The 20,279-nt window shown below is 39.0% G+C and overlaps 1 protein-coding gene across 2 annotated transcripts in view; it reads left to right on the top strand.

Moving 5' to 3' along the window:
- LOC127641130 (phospholipid-transporting ATPase IF-like) overlaps positions 1-20,279 on the top strand; it is a 104,797-nt gene that overhangs the window by 52,735 nt on the left and 31,783 nt on the right. For both annotated transcript variants that reach the window (XM_052123913.1, XM_052123912.1), the window contains exons 19-21: positions 11,810-12,013; positions 12,240-12,393; positions 12,549-12,651. In XM_052123913.1, the coding sequence (XP_051979873.1) occupies positions 11,810-12,013; positions 12,240-12,393; positions 12,549-12,651 (461 nt within the window). The remainder of the gene's footprint in view (positions 1-11,809; positions 12,014-12,239; positions 12,394-12,548; positions 12,652-20,279) is intronic.

Here is a 20,279-nt window from a genome sequence, read left to right as displayed (position 1 = left end):
ATTTGTTTTTAAAGTGATTGGCAGTTGTGATTGGGATGTTAGGCATGTCTTAGTCCATGGCCTTTCTAAACAATGGCCCAACACTTAGTTATTATATTTCACTTATAATTAGCCTATATTTCAAACAATGCATACCTTGCTTAGATGGCCCAGCAGTGTCAGTAGCAGGCCTTGGTACAGGGGAACACTACCATCCTCTGCACCCTGCAGAATGGCAGGATGAATGCTCCTCAAATGGCGCATCATGGATGATGTATTGTTGCAGTAGGCTGAGCTGCCGATCACAATACACACATCTCACTTTATTTGGGGTTTCCAAATGGAAATGCTCCCACACCACAGATGTACGGCATCTCTTCTGTGGAGCCTCCATTTCTATCTATCTATCTATCTATCTATCTATCTATCTATCTATCTATCTATCTATCTATCTATCTATCTATCTATCTATCTATCTATCTATCTATCTATCTATCTATCTATCTATCTATCTATCTATCTATCTATCTATCTATCTATCTATCTATCTATCTATCTATCTATCTATCTATCTATCTATCTATTTTATATGTAGCCTATCTATCTAATAATCTATATGTATCTGTAATATATGTATCTATCTATTAATCTATATATATATATATATATATATATATATATATATATATATATATATATATATATATATATTTCTATCAATGCATCTATTCATGTGTCACTATATGTACTCTGTGTGTCTCTAAGTCAATGTGTAAATGTAAATTAAATCCTAAATATAACTAAACAAATCGCACTATAAATGTCACTATATCACCAAAAATCCACTATCTCAAAACCAAACTCCTCTCACAAAAACCCACGATATGAAAATGCGTTGACAAAACTTTTATACTGTGTGATTGTGTGATTTGTTCCCGAACCGACCAATCAATGAAACCCTGATTCGGCGGAGCACTCCACCTGATGAAACACTTAGACGCTTCATTTAGCCGTTGTCACGTGACGTGGGTGTTTTGAATCACGCTTCGGATCAGTGTTTCGAATCATCTTTGCTTCGGGATCTCGCAAAGCTTCGGAACGTCTGTTTCGCGCCAGCCATCCTTACACTTACCAGCCATTTGAAAGACTTACCGCTGGCTTGACCATGGGCTGCAGCACGGACTGAAATAAGGTTGGAAAAAGACTGTTTACTTTCCTGAGGGAACCGAGATTATAATCTCACCATTTCCCCAAGAGGCATCATTTAAGTTTTGACTATGGAAGTCCAACCTGACCCTTAGTTACCCTTATGAATATGGAACGCTGTTTTGCTAGTTCCCAAGAACTGTAATAAAATCCTTGTTTACATTTGAACTTTGTGTCCTGGCACTACTTGAACTGTCCCGCTGAGAGCTGTGTTGCCTCTTGTCACGTCACAAGCAATACAATACTTTAGGCAATAGCAGAATAGTCCCATTAGTCAGTTCAGAATTCTGTCACTCAGAAAATTGAGTACACAACTATTTCTGGGCTTAAAAGATATAGAAACCAAATCAATGCAGAACATTGTATCTCAAAAGGAATGCAATGTGGCCCCCCATGCACTACTTAAAGCCCGATGTGGCCTCTTTACCAAAATAGTTGCCCACCCCTGGTCTAGCTGATCCCACAAAAGCTTGATGGGGTTAAGATCCATAACACTCTTTTCCAATTATCTGTTGTCCAATGTCTTTGTTTCTTTGTCCACTCTAACCTTTTCTTTTTGTATTTCTGTTTCAAAAGTGGTCTTTTCTGAGAAGACCCCTGAGTCTTCTCTTTACTGTTGAACATGATTGAAACTGGTGTTGAGCTGGTAGAATTCAATGAAGCTGTCAGCTGAGGACATGTGAGGTGTCTATTTCTCAAACTAGAGACTCTGATGTACTTATCCTCTTGTTTAGTTGTACATCTGGTCTTCCACATCTCTTTCTGTCCTTGTTAGAAACAGTTGTCCTTTGTCTTTGAAGACTGTAGTGTACACCTTTGAATGAAATCTTCAGTTTTTTAGCAATTTCAAGCATTGTATCGCCTTCATTCCTCAAAACAATGATTGACTGATGAGTTTCTAGAGAAAGAAGTTTCTCTTTTGTCATTTTTCACCTAATATTGACCTTAAGACATGCCAGTCTATTGCATACTGTGACAACTCAAAAACAAACACAAAGACAATGTTAAGCTTCATAATTAATGAATCAAATATCTTTCAACTGTGTTTGATATAATGGCAAGTGATTTTCTAATACCCAATTATCAATTTAGCATGATTACTCAAGGATAAGGTGTTGGAGTGATGGCTGCTGGAAATGGGGTCTGTCTAGATTTGATCAAAAATGACTTTTTTTCAAATAGTGATGTGCTGTTTTTTACATCAGTAATGTCCTGACTATACTTTGTGAACATCAAAATCTGTACATTATTCCAAACTTTTGGCCATCAGTATAGTACAGTGCATCCAGAAAGTATTCACAGCACATTTTGTTATGTTACAGCCTTATTCCAAAATGGATTCAATTCATTATTTTCCTCAAAATTCTACAAACAATACCTCGTAATAACAACATGAAAGAAGTTTGTTTGAAATCTTTTATTAAATAATAAAAAAAAGAGTTTAAGTATTCACAGCCTTGCTACATACTTTGTTGAAGCACCTTTGGTACCAATTACAGCCTCAAGTCTTTTTTCTGTATGATGCTACAAGCTTGGCACACCTATTTTTTGGCAGTTTCTCCCATTCTTCTTTGCAGGACCTCTCAAGCTCCATCAGGTTGGATGGGGAGCATCGGTGCACAGCCATTTCAGATCTCTCCAGAGATGTTCAATCGGGTTCAAGTCTGGGCTCTGGATGGGCCACTCAAGTACATTTACAGAGTTGTCCCGTAGCCACTCTTTTGTTATCTTGGCTGTGTGCTTAGGGTCGTTGTCCTGTTGGAAGATGAACCTTCGCCCCAGTCTGAGGTCTAGAGTGCTCTGGATTAGATTTTCATCAAGGATGTCTCTGTACATTGCTACATTCATCCGGACTAGTCTCCCAGTACCTGCCGCAGAAAAACATCCCCACAGCATGATGCTGCCACCACCATGCTTCACTGTAGGGATGGTATTGGCCAGATGATGAGAGGTGCCTGATTTCCTCCAGACATGATGCTTGACATTCAGTTCAGAGTTCAATCTTTGTTTCATCAGACCAGAGAATTTTGTTTCTCATGGTCTGAGAGGTGCCTTTTGGCAAACTCCAGGTGGGCTGTCATGTGCCTTTTACTGAGGAGTGGCTTCTGTCTGGCCACTCTACCATACAGGCCTGTTTGGTGGAGTGCTGCAGAGATGGTTGTTCTTCTGGAAGTTTCTCCTCTCTCCACAGAGAAACGCTGGAGCTCTGTCAGAGTGACCATCGGGTTCTTGATCACCTCCGTGACTAAGGCCCTTATCCCCTGATCGATCAGTTTGGCCGGGCGGCCAGCTCTAAGAAGACTCCTGGTGGTTCCAAACTTATTCCATTTATGGATGATGGAGGCCACTGTGCTCATTGGGATCTTCAATGCTGCAGAAATTGTTTTGAACCCTTCCCCAGATCTGTGCCTCGATACAATCCTGTCTTGGAGGTCTACAGACAATTCCTTGGACTTCATGGCATGGTTTGTGCTCTGACATGCTCTGTTAACTGTGGGACCTTATATAGACAGGTGTGTGCCTTTCCAAATCATGTCCAACAACTGAATTTACCACGTTGTAGAAACATCTCACGGATGATTAGTGGAAACAGGATGCACCTGAGCTCAATTTTGAGTGTCATGGCAAAGGTTGTGAATACTTAAGTACATGTGATTATTTTTGTTTTTTATTTTTAATAAGTTTGCAAAGATTTCAAACAAACTTGTTTCATGTTGTCATTATGGGGTATTGTTTGTAGAATATTTAGCAAAATTATGAATTTAATCGATTTTGGAATAAGGCTGTAACATAACAAAATGTGGAAAAAGTGAAGCACTGTGAATACTTTCCAGATGCACTGTATATGTGTTTATATATATATATATATATATATATATATATATATATATATATATATATATATATATATATATTATATTATATTATATTATATTATATTATATTTATTTATTTATTTAGTATTACAAATTATATTTAAAATACTATTATTTAGGATAACCATAAGTCAACTATTCCTGTAAGCTTACATTATAGAATGAACAAAAAATGTACATGGAAATTCTAAAAGCTTATTTGCAATTTTTTATATGACAGTTAGTTACTCATGATTAGAAGTTGACACTCATGATTATTGTATGGCCTCCTGCCAGGAGAGCAGGAAGTCAGCATGAGTCAATATGCGGCTACAGCTAATGCAGTTTAACACTGTGACTCATGCGTCTCTCCATGGACTTAAGGTCAGTCATCAGTCTCTGATTGCATGTGAACAGCAGCACAAAACAAAGTGTAAAGCCATGCAGAGACACAGGAATATGTCTGTAATAGTACTGCACTGACTGTAATTGTGAATTCCATGAGCTTTTGCAAAATCTGTTAAATGTATCATGCCACAAAGCCTACAGTCTTACACACATCCTCCTTAGTCTACTCCGTGAGTATCATCCTCAGATATGTGTGACATCTCATGTAAACAACTTCACAGTATTCATCACAGAGCAAATACATTGGGTGTGGGACACATCAAGATTTTTTAAAAACGTGTAGTGTTTGTCTTTGTGCTTAGCTATAGCATTGGGATGTTCAATTCATTTCAGCAGATTGGTTAGTTTCGTTAAACCGGTTCAAAAAACAATTCAAAACTGTAATCACTCAAAAGTGTTTCAGAAGTCTATGCACAGCATTTTCCATAAAAAATATACAGTATATTTTTTTTTAATGTTTGTATTATTAATAACCGCATAGTTAAGAACATCACAAAACAACAAGGACAGTGTTGCCAATATTAATAATACGGTTAACTATTATATTGTATAAGGTTTAGATGAAAGAAGGTGGTTAAATGTTATGTTTTTTAAAGTCAATATCATTTTTTTTAATTGGTCATATCATGTATAACCGGATTGTCCAATTTTTATCCAATCCAAAACACCCCAATGTACATCACTGATATAACAATGTGAAGAAACAACTATTTCAGTCAAATATATTGAATTGTAAAGGGTCACGCAGGGACTTCCACAATAGGAACTACCAATTATTGTTTTTTACAGTTTTTTTAACAATAGTTTGTCATACATGTGTTGTCTCTACAGATTTTACAGTATTTTACTGTAAAATTTCACGCATTGTCTTTTTTAATTTAATACAAATTTTCACCATATATGATATGGTTAGCCAATTAACAGTTTTTTACTTAAGCATTTAAAAAAAAATCTGTTTGAATTACCGTAAATATACATTGTCTTAAGCATAATATACATTTTTACCATTAACAGTGAGGTAAAGTTATACTTTTTGTTTGTACAGTATCTTATTGTAAAATTATATGAATTCTCTGTTCAAATATAATATACTTTTCCATTATAATTATAATAAATATATATTTTTTGTCTTAAAAATAATATAAATGTTTACCGTTGAAGTAAAATATTACTTTTTAAATCTAATCATACATTTTTTCCTGTTAAAATGACTGTAAAAGTACCCGTAGTCTGAAGTATAATATACTGTACATTTTAACAGTAATTTACTGTAAAATACATGCATAGTTCGCAGTCTGGTTCTGGAAGTAAAATTACCATTCATTTATCCTATAGACCAGGGGTGTCCACACTTTTTTGTGTGATGATCTACTTTTAAATGACCAACTCAATAAGATCTACCAACTAAAAAAAATATATATATATATATATTTTTTTAATGTTTCGTTTAAAATTAATGCTTGTTGGGACTACTGCAAGTATCTGAATTCATCTTCTAATTAATAAAAAAAAATTATAATTTTCAATATTGATATCATTCAGTTTTAACACTAAGTCCAAAACACCTACAGCACAATAGATTACAATCGCCAGGGCATTTACCTTATTCTGATGACTTGCACTAAATGGAATCAGACAGTTTTGCATAATCCGGGCAGTAGCTGCTGGTAGCTATCTCAAACACTGCTAGCTTCGCAATTTCTCAGAAGCCCTTGGAAGGCGCGAACCTAGTTGTCATGGCAACCGAATAAACAAAAACCTCGGCAGGTCAAAAATGGATTCGTCAAGTGCAAGACAGACAGAAACTAAAAGAAGGAAAGACATTATATGTATTTTTATTAAAATTTATTGAAAGCACATTTAAATTTTGTGCGATCTACCAGCATTGCCTTTGTGATCGACTGGTAGATCGCAATCGACGTATTGGGCACCCCTCCTATAGACAATTGGGACGATTGATTTTCAAATATAACTTATAAACCTTTAAATACCAACATACCGTGAGCTACGAGGTTGTTCATCATTGTATGCTTCAGTTGAAGCCATTTTTCTGTGTTATTTCAACTTCATTGTTTGAAAACGGAATTCATGGTTAACATCTACATTACCCATGGTACAGCAGAGATTCATCTACCAATCAGAGAACCACAGTCAACGAAACCCTCGAAAATGTGCTTAGGAGTGACCGCCCACTCCCATGATGCACTGTGAATGATGTAATCTAGTCTGCCTCCCTTCACCTTTAATCTACTCATATATTTGTACATGTAGGAATATTTTGAAATATACTTTTTTAATTAATTTTTTTATCCCTTTTCTACCCAATTAGGAATTCCCACTACTTACTAGGTCCTCGTGGTGGCGCAGTTACTCACATTGATGTGGGTGGTGGAGGACAAGTCTCAGTTGCCTCCGCATCTTTTTTTTTTTTTTTTATCACTTTTTATCTCATTTTATCACTTGGCTCGTTGTGCATGACACCGCGGAGACTCCCAGCATTTGGAGGCTCATGCTACTCTCCACGATCCACTCACAACTTACCACGTGCCCCATTGAGAGCAAGAACCACTAATCGCAACCTTGATGAGGTTACCCCATGTGACTCTACCCTACATAGCAACCAGGCCACATTTTTACGTGCGTATTAACCACACGCATGACAGCTCCAACCGCCGTCATTACTCAAAACACAAACAGTCCATGTACGCCTATGAGAGTCCCCACGACAACTTTGCCGTCGGATTGCTCAAGTCTGGTGCTTCCATACAAATTTTGTGAGAGAGAATTATACAGCAAAAACAAATACAAACTCCAGCCAGTAAGCGGAATAAACACATAAAAACGTGTAGATTCGTCCAGATAACTGTCCCAAAGGGGTGTCTTCGGGCAGTCAAATGAATGTGCAGTAAGCCAGCCCATTAGGCCAATACATGAGTGCAACAAAAGACCCAATCACTCCAATGTCCTGCAAGAGATATTCAACAAAACAAACATAAGCACCAAAAACATGCAGATTCATCCACAAGCTGTCCGAAGAAATTATATTACACAAAATAAACTCCAGCCGCTCGGAGGTCTCTATCACCCAAATATCGACTTTCCACCCTGAACAACATTTCCCATAATCCTGTACTGACACTGATTACCTGCTCACCTGTTCCTGATTTACTCAAACTATTTAAGTCTCACCATCACTCGCTATCATTGCGAAGTCTTGTTTTGCCCCGGCTACATTACTGAGCGTTTACCATTCCCTTTCTTGATTACCTTTGTTTGACTCTACTTTGGATATCTACTATTTACATATGTTTGCTGTCTGTCTACTGTTGTGTTTTCTGGACTACTGACATTGTTGTTTGCTGCCTGCCCTGAACCTCTGCTTTATTACTACATTTCTGCTCTGCCTCTATTACTGTTTGCCTGGATTATTTGACCATGCCTGTCTATACTTTGAGTTTGTTGTTTAATAAACCGCACATGGATCCCACTCAACCTGATTCCCTGTTACACTCGGACAGTCAAGTGAATGTTCAGTGAGTCAGACCCACTAGGCAGCAACATATAAATCACCAAATGGCTTACGCACTCAATTGTTTTTTTTTTGAAGGACAATGCTTGCCGTGGGCATGTAAATTCTGTATGGCCATCCTTTGTGTCTATTCTCAATTTGGCCGGGAACATCAGTGCAAAAGCAATCTTCTGTTGATATAAGAGATTCTTGGATTCCCTGAATCATTCACGTTTCTCTCCTGTCGAATTTGCAAAGTCTGTGAACAAGAAAATGCTGTGTTCTTCCAAGAAAGCCTTCTTTTACTCCTCACCTCACACAAGATCTTTCTCGGATGATCTCAGAAATTTGTCCAGAATTGATCGGAACCTGTCTCCCTCAGCGGATCTCTGCAGCCGGAACCCTGTGAGCTTGTACATAGCTGTGAAAATGACCGCTGTGAATTCCCTCAGTAGCCAGAATGGTCGACACAGAAGCATGAGAAATTCCATATCAGAAGAGCAGAAAGACTTGATAGAATGTACATTCCTCTGAGCACACTACGATTTGTTGATCATAAAACATACACCACCACACTTTACCTGAGAGGTTTTTCACTGTGTCCGCTCGATGCACTGAGAAACCCACGGGTTCGATGGCTAAGTCTGGAATCTCTGCAGACGTCCAAGTTTCTGTAAGGCAGATAATGCAGCAGTCACTCGTCTCTCGTTGGAAAGAGATCAGTGCTCTCAGCTAACAGAGCTTGTTGTCCAGAGACTGAACATTTGCCAGTAGAATGCTGGGTAGCGGGGGTCGATTTTTGCGACGTCTTAGTCTGATGAGAATGCCGCCTCTCCTTCCCCATTTCCAGCTACGTTTTCCAGTGGCCGGGCTGCCTAGACAAAATGCTTCACTGTTGTGTTTAAATACATCAATGCCGACCCGTTGTTAACAAAGTCTGGTTATCCAAAACATAAAACAGAAGAATTGTAGACAAAACAAACAATAAACTGCAATATTGGGTTGGAAATTGCAATGCAGCTGCCATACTCGCCACCATCGTGAGCACTACTTATGTCAGCTGTCTTATGTTAGTCGGGACATCCAGTATTTTGTGCCGAAATGAATGCATTTGGATGCTCGATTTCCAGTATTGAAGCAGTGATTGAATCCAGGGAGATCATCTCCACTGGTCGACCGGTGAATTGATCGAGGGGTAATTGACCCCACCTGGTGAAAAAATACTGTATTTCCCAACATGGGATGCGTATTGGAGTAGAGACGGGGAAACCCGAGGGCCGACTGTCCCTTATTACTCTCCCTACAGCTGGATACAGATTTGTTAACCCTTCGCATTAACAGTGTATGGTAGTCTGGACTATGTTTGCTGTTTATATAGAACTATTTTATAATTACCAAATCTTGAATGCCTAATAAAAGTATTGGGGAGCAGTGCTGACACAGTTTTTGATTGTTTTTCAGTTAAACAACAATTGTAATTCGATTGTGTGCTTCACATATATTAGGACATATAGCTATCAATGATTGCCGGGGGCTGAGTACTTTTAGGTGATTTTGTCAATTACTTGTTTTCATTGTTTCATTCTTGAAAAAACAATTGTTCCACGGCTGTAATGGTGGGGGGTGTTTGCTCTGCAAAGTTGTTAGCCAATCATAACAGTGGGCATATCTTAAAGTAGAAGTACGCAGAAACTGAGCGTTTCAGACAGAGGGCCAAAGACAGAGTAGAAAATGTTGTGCAATACTACATTATTACTGTTTTGTGCAATAAACTTTACCAGCATTATAAGTTAACCTCAAGGAAGAAGAAAAAATGCATGATATGACCGATTTTAACACGGGTTCAGAGTTATCAGAGGAACTCTTCATATGTTATATATATTTTTGGTGTGTGTGTATGTAAGTCTGACGAAGATGGCGGCTTAAAAATGTGATCCTCGGGAGGCCAGTTTACAGCAAAGCCCTCAAGAAAATCTCATTTTCAAAGAGGACCTCTGTTAAATTTAGGATCTTTTTCATCTTTAATGCTTCATTTTTCTTCTCCTCCTACTTCCTCATTTACTTGGCAGAATTGTTAATTGCTGGCACTTCAACATATTGGCTGTGGGCATGATGACTGTATGGAGAACAGAAATGTTTGAGTTTGGCTTTGATCAGGGTGAGCCACTCCTGAGAGTTGTTTTAAAAACTGCCTGGGAATCTTGATGTTTAATCAGGCCTCAGGGAAACAACAAGCCGTGACCACATATGTAATTATGCATCCTTTCAGGATATTGCTGCTGTCTCTCCAGAAAATGCCTAGAGTGTACTTAATCTATTAAAATGTTCTAGTAAAATGTGGATGAAATATATAATTGTCATGAGTTTTAAAAATTAATTTTGAATGTACTATATTACTGAGTTTGAGGGTAAATTCAACCACTTTCACTTTGTCAGTATAACAGAGATTTATCACAGGAGCAAAAATATATAGCGTTTAAGCTCTAAGCGTGCTTTAAAGATATGCTGTTTCAGTGGCATACCCACAATTATATGCTTATAACTCAACAAAATTATTTTTAAAAAAAGTATGCAAATGTTTGGTATCATTGTAAAGAAAACTTTTCCATTTTGTAATAATATAGATTATGATAAATTCTGAGACTCTCAGCTTATGAAAAACATTTTTTTTTTTTCTGATTTGACTATCTCAGGGTGTAAATAAGGTGGCTCAGAAAAACTGCTTTTGTTAAATCTCAGCTAGCGGAAGATTGTGCGTACATGCACGCGATTCATTCCCCACCTTGTCGTCTCCTCAAAATAACAAAGTATGGAGTGTACAACACCTGTTTTTACTATGTATAATCCTCATCTGCATACAATTACCATATGCATTTCACCATCCGCGTGATTACTGCATTTAACGGTACAAGATACTATATTATAAGATATCACATGACTGTAAATGTCACATGTGCCCAAAGGTTAGATACTACACCATGTAGAAACATTATTTAATTAGATATGAACTTGTTTTCATAGATTATATCTTGTATATCCCTTGGCAAAATGTTTTTATTGTTGTAGACATAATTCTAAGTAACCTAAGCAATTTTGCTTCTCAGAAAACCTTTTAAATCGTTTTAAGGGTGTTTTAATTGAGAAGTTAAATATTTAATACTGGAAACAAAACAAAAATGATTAAAATTCTTTGTACGGCATTTTCTGATATCATCAGATTACTTATATTTGACTGGTATTTCATATTCAAAAAGCAGCTGAATGGCAAATGTATATTTCATAATGTTTTTATTTCACTAGAACGGGCATTTCATTGCGATGAGGGTCAGGATGAAGTGGAGCAGGCAGCACATTTGTTGCGCATTTTATGTGCATTGCTGTACCTTGTTGCAGCTATACAATACTATTTCTGATTAGACATGTCTCACTAATGGTCCATTCGACTACTGAAAGTGGCCAGCAGTTCCTATCTTATACTGTCTGTTTTACCAAGCCATTTCATGTCAGTCAGAGTCAAGTGCGCATCACAGATCATCTTTATTCAATGCTGTACTTATCTCAGTACATGATATCTGAAATAGCCTTTGGTAACAAAAAATATCTCGAACTAAGAAATCTTCATGGCCATTTTTAATTAATGTATGTTCCTTCTTTATGATGATGCAGTAAAGACTTCCAAACGCAGCACATTCAAAACCAATATTTCCTTTTTATGGATGGTGTGCACATTTTACGCCAAGTTTATTATTTATAAATCACAATATATTCATGGGAAATTGCGTACACCCATATCAATGCCCATTTTGTGCATACACAATGCATCAGGCCCAAATGTGTGTGTTTGTCTGTCTAGGCTGCAGGATAAGGTCCAGGAGACCATTGAAGCTCTGCGATTGGCTGGGATCAAAGTGTGGGTGTTGACAGGTGACAAACATGAGACAGCGGTCAGCGTGAGTCTCTCTTGTGGCCACTTTCACCGCACCATGAACATCCTGGAGCTTGTACAGCAGAAATCAGACAACGAGTGTGCCGAGCAGCTCCGCAGACTAGCCCGGAGGTACACTTCATTTTCTTCTTGACATTGTAGCTCATTAAAGACATGTAATGCCTCACTAGGTCCTGGTTGGAGGGCTTTATTTTGACTGTAAGGCCAGAAACATTCCCTACACAAGAATGCAAACCTCAAAGCTTACAAATTTGGACTAAAAGCACCAAAACAGTCATTTTTAATTCTAGGGTCTTGTAAATTTAGGTGATATTCATAATTCTCTGACACTTTTTAGGATCAAAGACGATCATGTGATTCAGCACGGGCTGGTGGTGGACGGGGCCAGTTTGTCTCTGGCTCTGCGAGAACATGAGAAGCTCTTCATGGAGGTGTGTAACAACTGCTCTGCTGTGCTCTGCTGCAGAATGGCTCCGCTCCAGAAAGCCAAGGTGAGTTACTCTACCCCTTCTTGTTTACGACTCTTTATCCTGTAAGGCCAGAGGTCATGTACTGTACACTAATAAGCCCACTCCAAGCTAAATTGCCCCACACTGGCCTGTTGTTTTTATAGTACTGGTGATAACGGCTGTTGTGTGCTTGGCAGGTTGTGAGACTGTTTAAGACGTCCCCAGAGAAGCCCATTACATTAGCCATTGGGGATGGAGCCAATGATGTCAGTATGATACAAGAGGCTCATGTTGGCATCGGTAGGAAGTGTTCGTTTTTACCCTTTTTTTATTTAGTCATGGAAAATGTGCTTTAAATTTACTATAAAATTTTAGTCCTTTAACCCTCCTAGGCTGTTCAATAAAGGACGGCACCGTGGCTGTTTGTGATCTTTTTAGGTGTAACTTTATTTCTTTTTTTAAAGAAATGATACAAATTTCTTCTTCCCTGAAGTAATAACAAAAATATTATGCACTTCTTTTGTAATTTTATGCTATTTAGATCTTATTTTCCTGTCTATTTCTGAATTACACAATTAATTTGCATATGCAAATAAGCAAATTTATGTTAACTTCACTTCAGTAAAAACCTACACTTCTATAAGTTTAAACATGAAGAAGATATAAGAATGTTTCATGCATTGGGGGCAGATTGCTGACATCTGTCTGAAAATAAAAAAATAAAGTGTTTTGAAGTGACATTACTGTACATTTACTGTCAAATCTGACCATGGTGTTACAATGATAAGCCATTAAATATATACTAATATATATATATATATACACACACACACACAGTGAAAATAAAGAGACTACACACCCCTGTTAAATCAGCAGGTTTTTGTGATGCAAAAAATTAAACAAACATAAACCTATCAGAATGTCTGCACCTTTAAAGTAAAAATTACACCCTATGCAATGCCACTGAAAACCAAAGTGACACATTTCAGAGAAAAAAAAACTTAGAATAACCTAACTGCATAAGTATGCACTTCCCTGAACTAATACTTAGTTTAAGCACTCTTTGATTTAATTACAGCACATCTTGACTTTGGAATATTTTCCCACTCTTCTCTGCAAAAATGTTCCAGATCTGTCAAATTGCGAGGGCATCTCCTTTGTATGGCCCTCTTCAGGTCCCCACACAGATTTACTATAGGATTCAGGTCTGGACTCTGGCTGGGCTATTCCAAAATTGACTGATACTTGGAGCTATTCATGATTCTCTCCACCTTCACTAACGCCCCAGTTCCAGCTGAAGAAAAGCAGCCCCAAAGCATGATGCTGCCACCACCATGCTTCACCGTGGGAATGCTGTTCTTTTGCGGATGTGCTGTGTTGTTTTTTTGCCAAACATTCCTTTTACAATTTTGGGCAAAAAGTTCAATCTTGGTCTCATCTGACCATAACACATATTTCCATATGGTTTTGGGAGACTGGATTTAGGTTTTAGTTTAACCGGGCTTGGATGTTTGTTTGTTTTTTTATCAGATAGGGTTGTGTCTTGCTACCCTGCCTCATAGCCCAGACAGATATTTGTCACATGTAGGGAGCAACCAGTACTTACCAGAAAGAGCTGCAGCTCCTTTAATGTTGCTGAAGGCTTCTTGACGGCCTCCCTGACCAGTTTTCTCTTTGTCTTTTCATCAAATTTGGAGAGATGTCCTATTCTTAATAATGTCACTGTTGTGCCATACTTTCTCCACTGTTGATGACTGTCTTCACTGTGTTCCGTGATATATCTATTGCCTCGGAAAAAAATGTGTAGCCCTCACCTGAACAATACATTTCAACAATGAGATCCCGTTGATGCTTTGTCTGCTCTTTGTGGCCCATGCTCTTGTAGTAGCATGCAACCAAGAAGATGGGAGAAAAATACTAGCCCTAACCCAAAATTCAATAACTCAGTATACATTAGTTTGTTTCCATTAAAAAAGATGCTGCATTTTGTCTGGATGGTGCAGCTCACATACAGTGGGTACGGAAAGTATTCAGACCCCCTTAAATTTGTCACTCTTTGTTATATTGCAGCCATTTGCTAAAATCATTTAAGTTCATATTTTTTCCTCATTATTGTACACACAGCACCCCATATTGACAGAAAAACACAGAATTGTTGACATTTTTGCACATTTATTAAAAAAGAAAAACTGAAATATCACATGGTCCTAAGTATTCAGACCCTTTGTTCAGTATTTAGTAGAAGCACCCTTTTGATCTAATACAGCCATGAGTCTTTTTGGGAAAGATGCAACAAGTTGTTCACATCTGGATTTGGGTATCCTCTGCCATTCCTCCTTGCAGATCCTCTCCAGTTCTGTCAGGTTGGATGGTAAACGTTGGTGGACAGCCATTTTCAGGTCTCTCCAGAGATGCTCAATTGGGTTTAAGTCAGGGCTGTTGCTGGGCCATTCAAGAACAGTCACGGAGTTGTTGTGAAGCCACTCCTTTGTTATTTTAGCTGTGTACTTAGGGTCATTGTCTTGTTGGAAGGTGAACCTTCGGCCCAGTCTGAGGTCCAGAGCACTCTGGAGAAGGTTTTCATCCAGGATATCCCTGTACTTGGCCGCATTCATCTTTCCCTCGATTGCAACCAGTCGTCCTGTCCCTGCAGCTGAAAAACACCCCCACAGCATGATGCTGCCACCACCATGCTTCACTGTTGAGACTGTATTGGACAGGTGATGAGCAGTGCCTGGTTTTCTCCACACATACCGCTTAGAATTAAGGCCAAAAAGTTCTATCTTGGTCTCATCAGACCAGAGAATCTTATTTATCATCATCTTGGAGTCCTTCAGGTGTTCTTTCATGTGTCTTGCACTGAGGAGAGGCTTCCGTCGGGCCACTCTGCCATAAAGCCCCGACTGGTGGATGGCTGCAGTGATGGTTGACTTACTACAACTTTCTCCCATCTCCCGACTGCATCTCTGGAGCTCAGCCACAGTGATCTTTGGGTTCATCTTTACCTCTCTCACCAAGGCTCTTCTCCCCCGATAGCTCAGTTTGGCCGGACGGCCAGCTCTAGGAAGGGTTCTGGTCATCCCAAACGTCTTCCATTTAAGGATTATGGAGGCCACTGTGCTCTTATGAACCTTAAGGGCAGCAGACATTTTTTTTGTAACCTTGGCCAGATCTGTGCCTTGCCACAATTCTGTCCCTGAGCTCTTCAGGCAGTTCCTTTGACCTCATGATTCTCATTTGCTCTGACATGCACTGTGAGCTGTAAGGTCTTATATAGACAGGTGTGTGGCTTTCCTAATCAAGTCCAATCAGTATAATCAAACACAGCTGGACTCAATTGAAGGTGCAGAACCATCTCAAGGATGATCAGAAGAAATGGACAGCACCTGAGTTAAATATATGAGTGTCACAGCAAAGGGTCTGAATACTTAGGACCATGTGATATTTCAGTTTTTCTTTTTTAATAAATGTGCAAAAATGTCAACAATTCTGTGTTTTTCTGTCAGTATGGGGTGCTGTGTGTACAATAATGAGGAAAAAAATTTTACTTAAATGAATTTAGCAAATGGCTGCAATATAACAAAGAGTGAAAAATTTAAGGGTGTCTGAATACTTTCCGTACCCACTGTATCTAAGCATATACTGTACTTTGGTGTCAGACTTGTTTTTTTGTTCCTTGTTCCAAAGATGCTACATATTTTGCTGCTATTGTGATCAAGCTGGAGTTTTCTCCCAAAATATGTCTTAATTTTTCAGGATTTGGTAATGCCATAAAATGTGGTGCTCTTTGTTGTAATTGTGTAAAGTAGACAGATGGGATGTTGTGATGGTGATCACAGTGCAGCAGGAAGTTTTCTTCTGTCTTCACCTCTCTCTGAGAGCACAGTGAACACAGTCTCTGCTCGGCTGCCATCTCTGTCTGTGCCATCCTCTCGCTATAGCCAGACAGTGATCACTCAGTCTGTACTTGCTTAGTGTTTTTCTCACTTTATGCTCTTTTACACTGCTCAGGTATTCTGCTGGTTTGTAATCTCAATTGAGGTGTAAAAAGAGTTCCATTTTCTTTTGTGATTTAGTGCCATCTCTCCAATAGGCAATGTCATTTTTTTTTTTGTAGTTGTATAATTTGGTTTGGCCAGATTATGCTGTGCTGGTTTGGATGTAGTTTCAGCACCAGCTGTGAAAGGGCGCTCTGTGCAGGTTCTGATCCTGGCACTGCAGGGCTTCAGCCTGGTATATGTAATTTTTGTGTGGCCACCGTTATTTTCCAGCACTGCTTTAACCCACTTGGGCATGGAGTTCACCAGAGCTTCACAGGTTGCCATTGGAGTCCTCTTCCACTCCTCCATGACGACATCACGGAGCTGTTGGATGTTAGAGACCTTGTGCTCCTCCACCTTCCGGTTGAGGATGCCCCACAGATGCTCAATAGGGTTTAGGTCTGGAGACATGCTTGGCCAGTCCATCACCTTCACCCTCAGCTTCTTTAGCAAAGCAGTGGTCGTCTTGGAGGTGTGTTTGGGGTCATTATCATGCTGGAATACTGCCCTGCGGCCCAGTCTCCGAAGGGTTCCCTCAATGAACTGTAGCTTCCCAGTGTCAGCAGCACTCATGCAGCCCCAGACCATGACACTCCCACCACCATGCTTGACTGTAGGCAAGACACACTTGTCTTTGTTCTCCTCACCTGGTTTCCGCCACACACGCTTGACACCATCTGAACCAAATAAGTTTATCTTGGTCTCACCAGAACACAGGACATGGTTCCAGTAATCCATGTCCTTAGTCTGCTTGTCTTCAGCAACCTGTTTGCGGGCTTACTTGTGCATCTTGTTTTTAGAAGAGGCTTCCTTCTGGGACGACAGCCATGCAGACCAATTTGATGCAGTGTGCGGCGTATGGTCTGAGCACTGACAGGCTGACCCCCACCCTTCAACCTCTGCAGCAATGCTGACAGCACTCATACGTCTATTTCTCAAAGACAACCTCTGGATATGACGCTGAGCACGTGCACTCAACTTCTTTGGTCGACCATGGCGAGGCCTGTTCTGAGTGGAACCTGTCCTGTTAAACCGCTGTATGGTCTTGGCCACCATGCTGTAGCTCAGTGTCAGGGTCTTGGCAATCTTCTTATAGCCTAGGCCATCTTTATGTAGAGCAACAATTCTTTTTTTCAGATCCTCAGAGAGTTCTTTGCCATGAGGTGCCATGTTGAACTTCCAGTGACCAGTATGAGATAGTGTGAGAGCGATGACACCAAATTTAACACACCTGCTCTCCACATTCACACCTGAGACCTTGTAACACTAACGAGTCACATGACACCGGGGAGGGAAAATGGATAATTGGGCCCAATTTGGACATTTTCACTTAGGGGTGTACTCACTTTTGTTGCCAGCGGTATAGACATAAATGGCTGTGTGTGGAGTTATTTTGAGGGAACAGCAAATTTACACTGTTAAAAGCTGTACACTCACTACTTTACATTGTAGCAAAGATTCATTTCTTCAGTGTTGTCACATGAAAAGATAAAAGAAAATATTTACAAAAATGTGAAGGGGTATACTCACTTCTGTGAGATACTGTATATTCGTAGGTGTGCTGGAGGACTTGGTTTCCTGTTCTGAAGGTATATTTATTTTCCCTACACCTGGATCTTTTTTGAAAAATCATTATTTTAGTTTTTGCTAGGTTAATTTTAAGAGCTCACGTTTGACTGAATGTCTCTATGATGTCAAGGAGCTGTTGTAGTCCTTCTTTTGTTTTTGACTGAAGGATTAAATCATCTGCAAAGAGGAGACATTTAATTTCTGATTCAGTCAGGGTTGGGCATTCGAATTATTTAATGCTTTGGCTAATTAATTTATATAAATGTTAAATAGAGCGGGGCTCAATGGGCAACCTTGTCTGACTCCTTGTTATTGAGAGAAAAATTCTGTTTGTTTGTTCCCTATTTTTACAGCACATGTATTGTTTTTATACATGGCGCTAAATAAATCAAATGTTTTCCCTCCAATCTCATTTTCCAGTAGTTTTAGGAAGAGTCCTTCGTGCCAGATTGAATCAAAAGCCTTCTCAAAGTCGACAAAGCAAGCAAAGACTTGGTGGACATGTTTCTCAATAATTGTGTGGAGGGTGCGCGTGTGTGGCGTGTGTGTGTGTGTGTGCGCTCGTGTTTATTTTGTGTTTATTTTATAATCCCACCTCTTCATTTCTGTGTGTTTATTTTCGGCATTGTGGCTGATTTATTGATTTCATCCGACAAATACATCTATTTTTATTTCTTTTTTTCAGACTAAATTGTTTTATATCTTCAAACGGGATATAACATAAAACAAAATAAACAGACAAAGTAAACTCAGAATACAGTTTTCAAATATATATACATATATATATATATATATATATATATATATATATATATATATATATATATATATATACATATACAGGTGAAACTTCGAAAAATTAGAATATCGTGCAAAAGTTCATTAATTTCAGTAATTCAACTTAAAAGGTGAAACTAATATATTATATAGACTCATTACAAGCAAAGTAAGATATTTCAAGCCTTTATTTGATATAATTTTTATGATTATGGCTTACAGCTTATGAAAACCCCAAATTCAGAATCTCAGAAAATTAGAATATTACATGAAATCAATAAAAAAGGATTTTAAATACAGAAATGTCGGCCCTCTGAAAAGTATAATCATGCATATGTACTCAGTACTTGGTTTGGGCCCCTTTTGCATTAATTACTGCCTCAATGCGGCGTGGCATGGATGCTATCAGCCTGTGGCACTGCTGAAGTGTTATGGAAGACCAAGATGCTTCAATAGCGGCCTTCAGCTCTTCTGCATTGTTTGGTCTCATGTCTCTCATCTTTCTCTTGGCAATGCCCCATAGATTCTCTATGGGGTTCAGGTCAGGCGAGTTTGCTGGCCAATCAAGCACAGTAATACCATGGTCATTGAACCAGGTTTTGGTACTTTTGGCAGTGTGGGCAGGTGCCAAGTCCTGCTGGAAAATGAAGTCAGCATCTCCATAAAGCTTGTCTGCTGAAGGAAGCATGAAGTGCTCTAAAATGTCCCGGTAGACGGCTGCGTTGACTCTGGACTTAATAAAGCACAGTGGACCAACACCAGCCGATGACATGGCTCCCCAAACCAACACAGACTGTGGAAACCACACTGGACTTCAAGCATCTTGGATTGTGTGCCTCTCCATTCTTCCTCCAGACTCTGGGACCTTGGTTTCCAAATGAGATGCAAAATTTGCTCTCATCAGAAAAGTGGACTTTGGACCACGTTGTTTGTTGTTCAGGAGCGGCTTGACAAGAGGAATACGACATTTGAAGCCTCAGTCCACTCCTTGTGAAGCTCCCCCACACATCTGAATGGCCTTTTCCTGACAATCCTCTCCAGGCTACGGTCATCCCTGCTGCTTGTGCACCTTTTTCTTCCACACTTTTCCCCTCCACTTAACTTTCTATTAATGTGCTTTGATACAGCACTTTGAGAACATCCAACTTATTTTGCAATTACCTTTTGAGGCTTTCCCTCCTTGTGGAGGGTGTCAATGATGGTTTTCTGCACAAGCAGTCTTCCCCATGATTGTGAATTCAACTGAACCAGACTGAGAGACCATTTAAAGGCTCAGGAACCCTTTGCAGGTGTTTTGGATTAATTAGCTGATTAGAGTGTGACACTTTGAGCCTACATTACTGAACCTTTTCACAATATTCTAATTTTCTGAGATTCTGAATTTGGGGTTTTCATAAGCTGTAAGCCATAATCATAAAAATTATATCAAATAAAGGCTTGAAATATCTTACTTTGCTTGTAATGAGTCTATATAATATATTAGTTTCACCTTTTAAGTTGAATTACTGAAATTAATGAACTTTTGCAGGATATTCTAATTTT

The sequence above is a fragment of the Xyrauchen texanus genome, chromosome 50 (assembly GCF_025860055.1).
Source record: "Xyrauchen texanus isolate HMW12.3.18 chromosome 50, RBS_HiC_50CHRs, whole genome shotgun sequence".
Classification (NCBI taxonomy): domain Eukaryota; kingdom Metazoa; phylum Chordata; class Actinopteri; order Cypriniformes; family Catostomidae; genus Xyrauchen; species Xyrauchen texanus.
The sequence above is the reverse complement of the archived record's forward strand: the minus strand, read 5'-3'. Positions and strand labels throughout refer to the sequence as shown.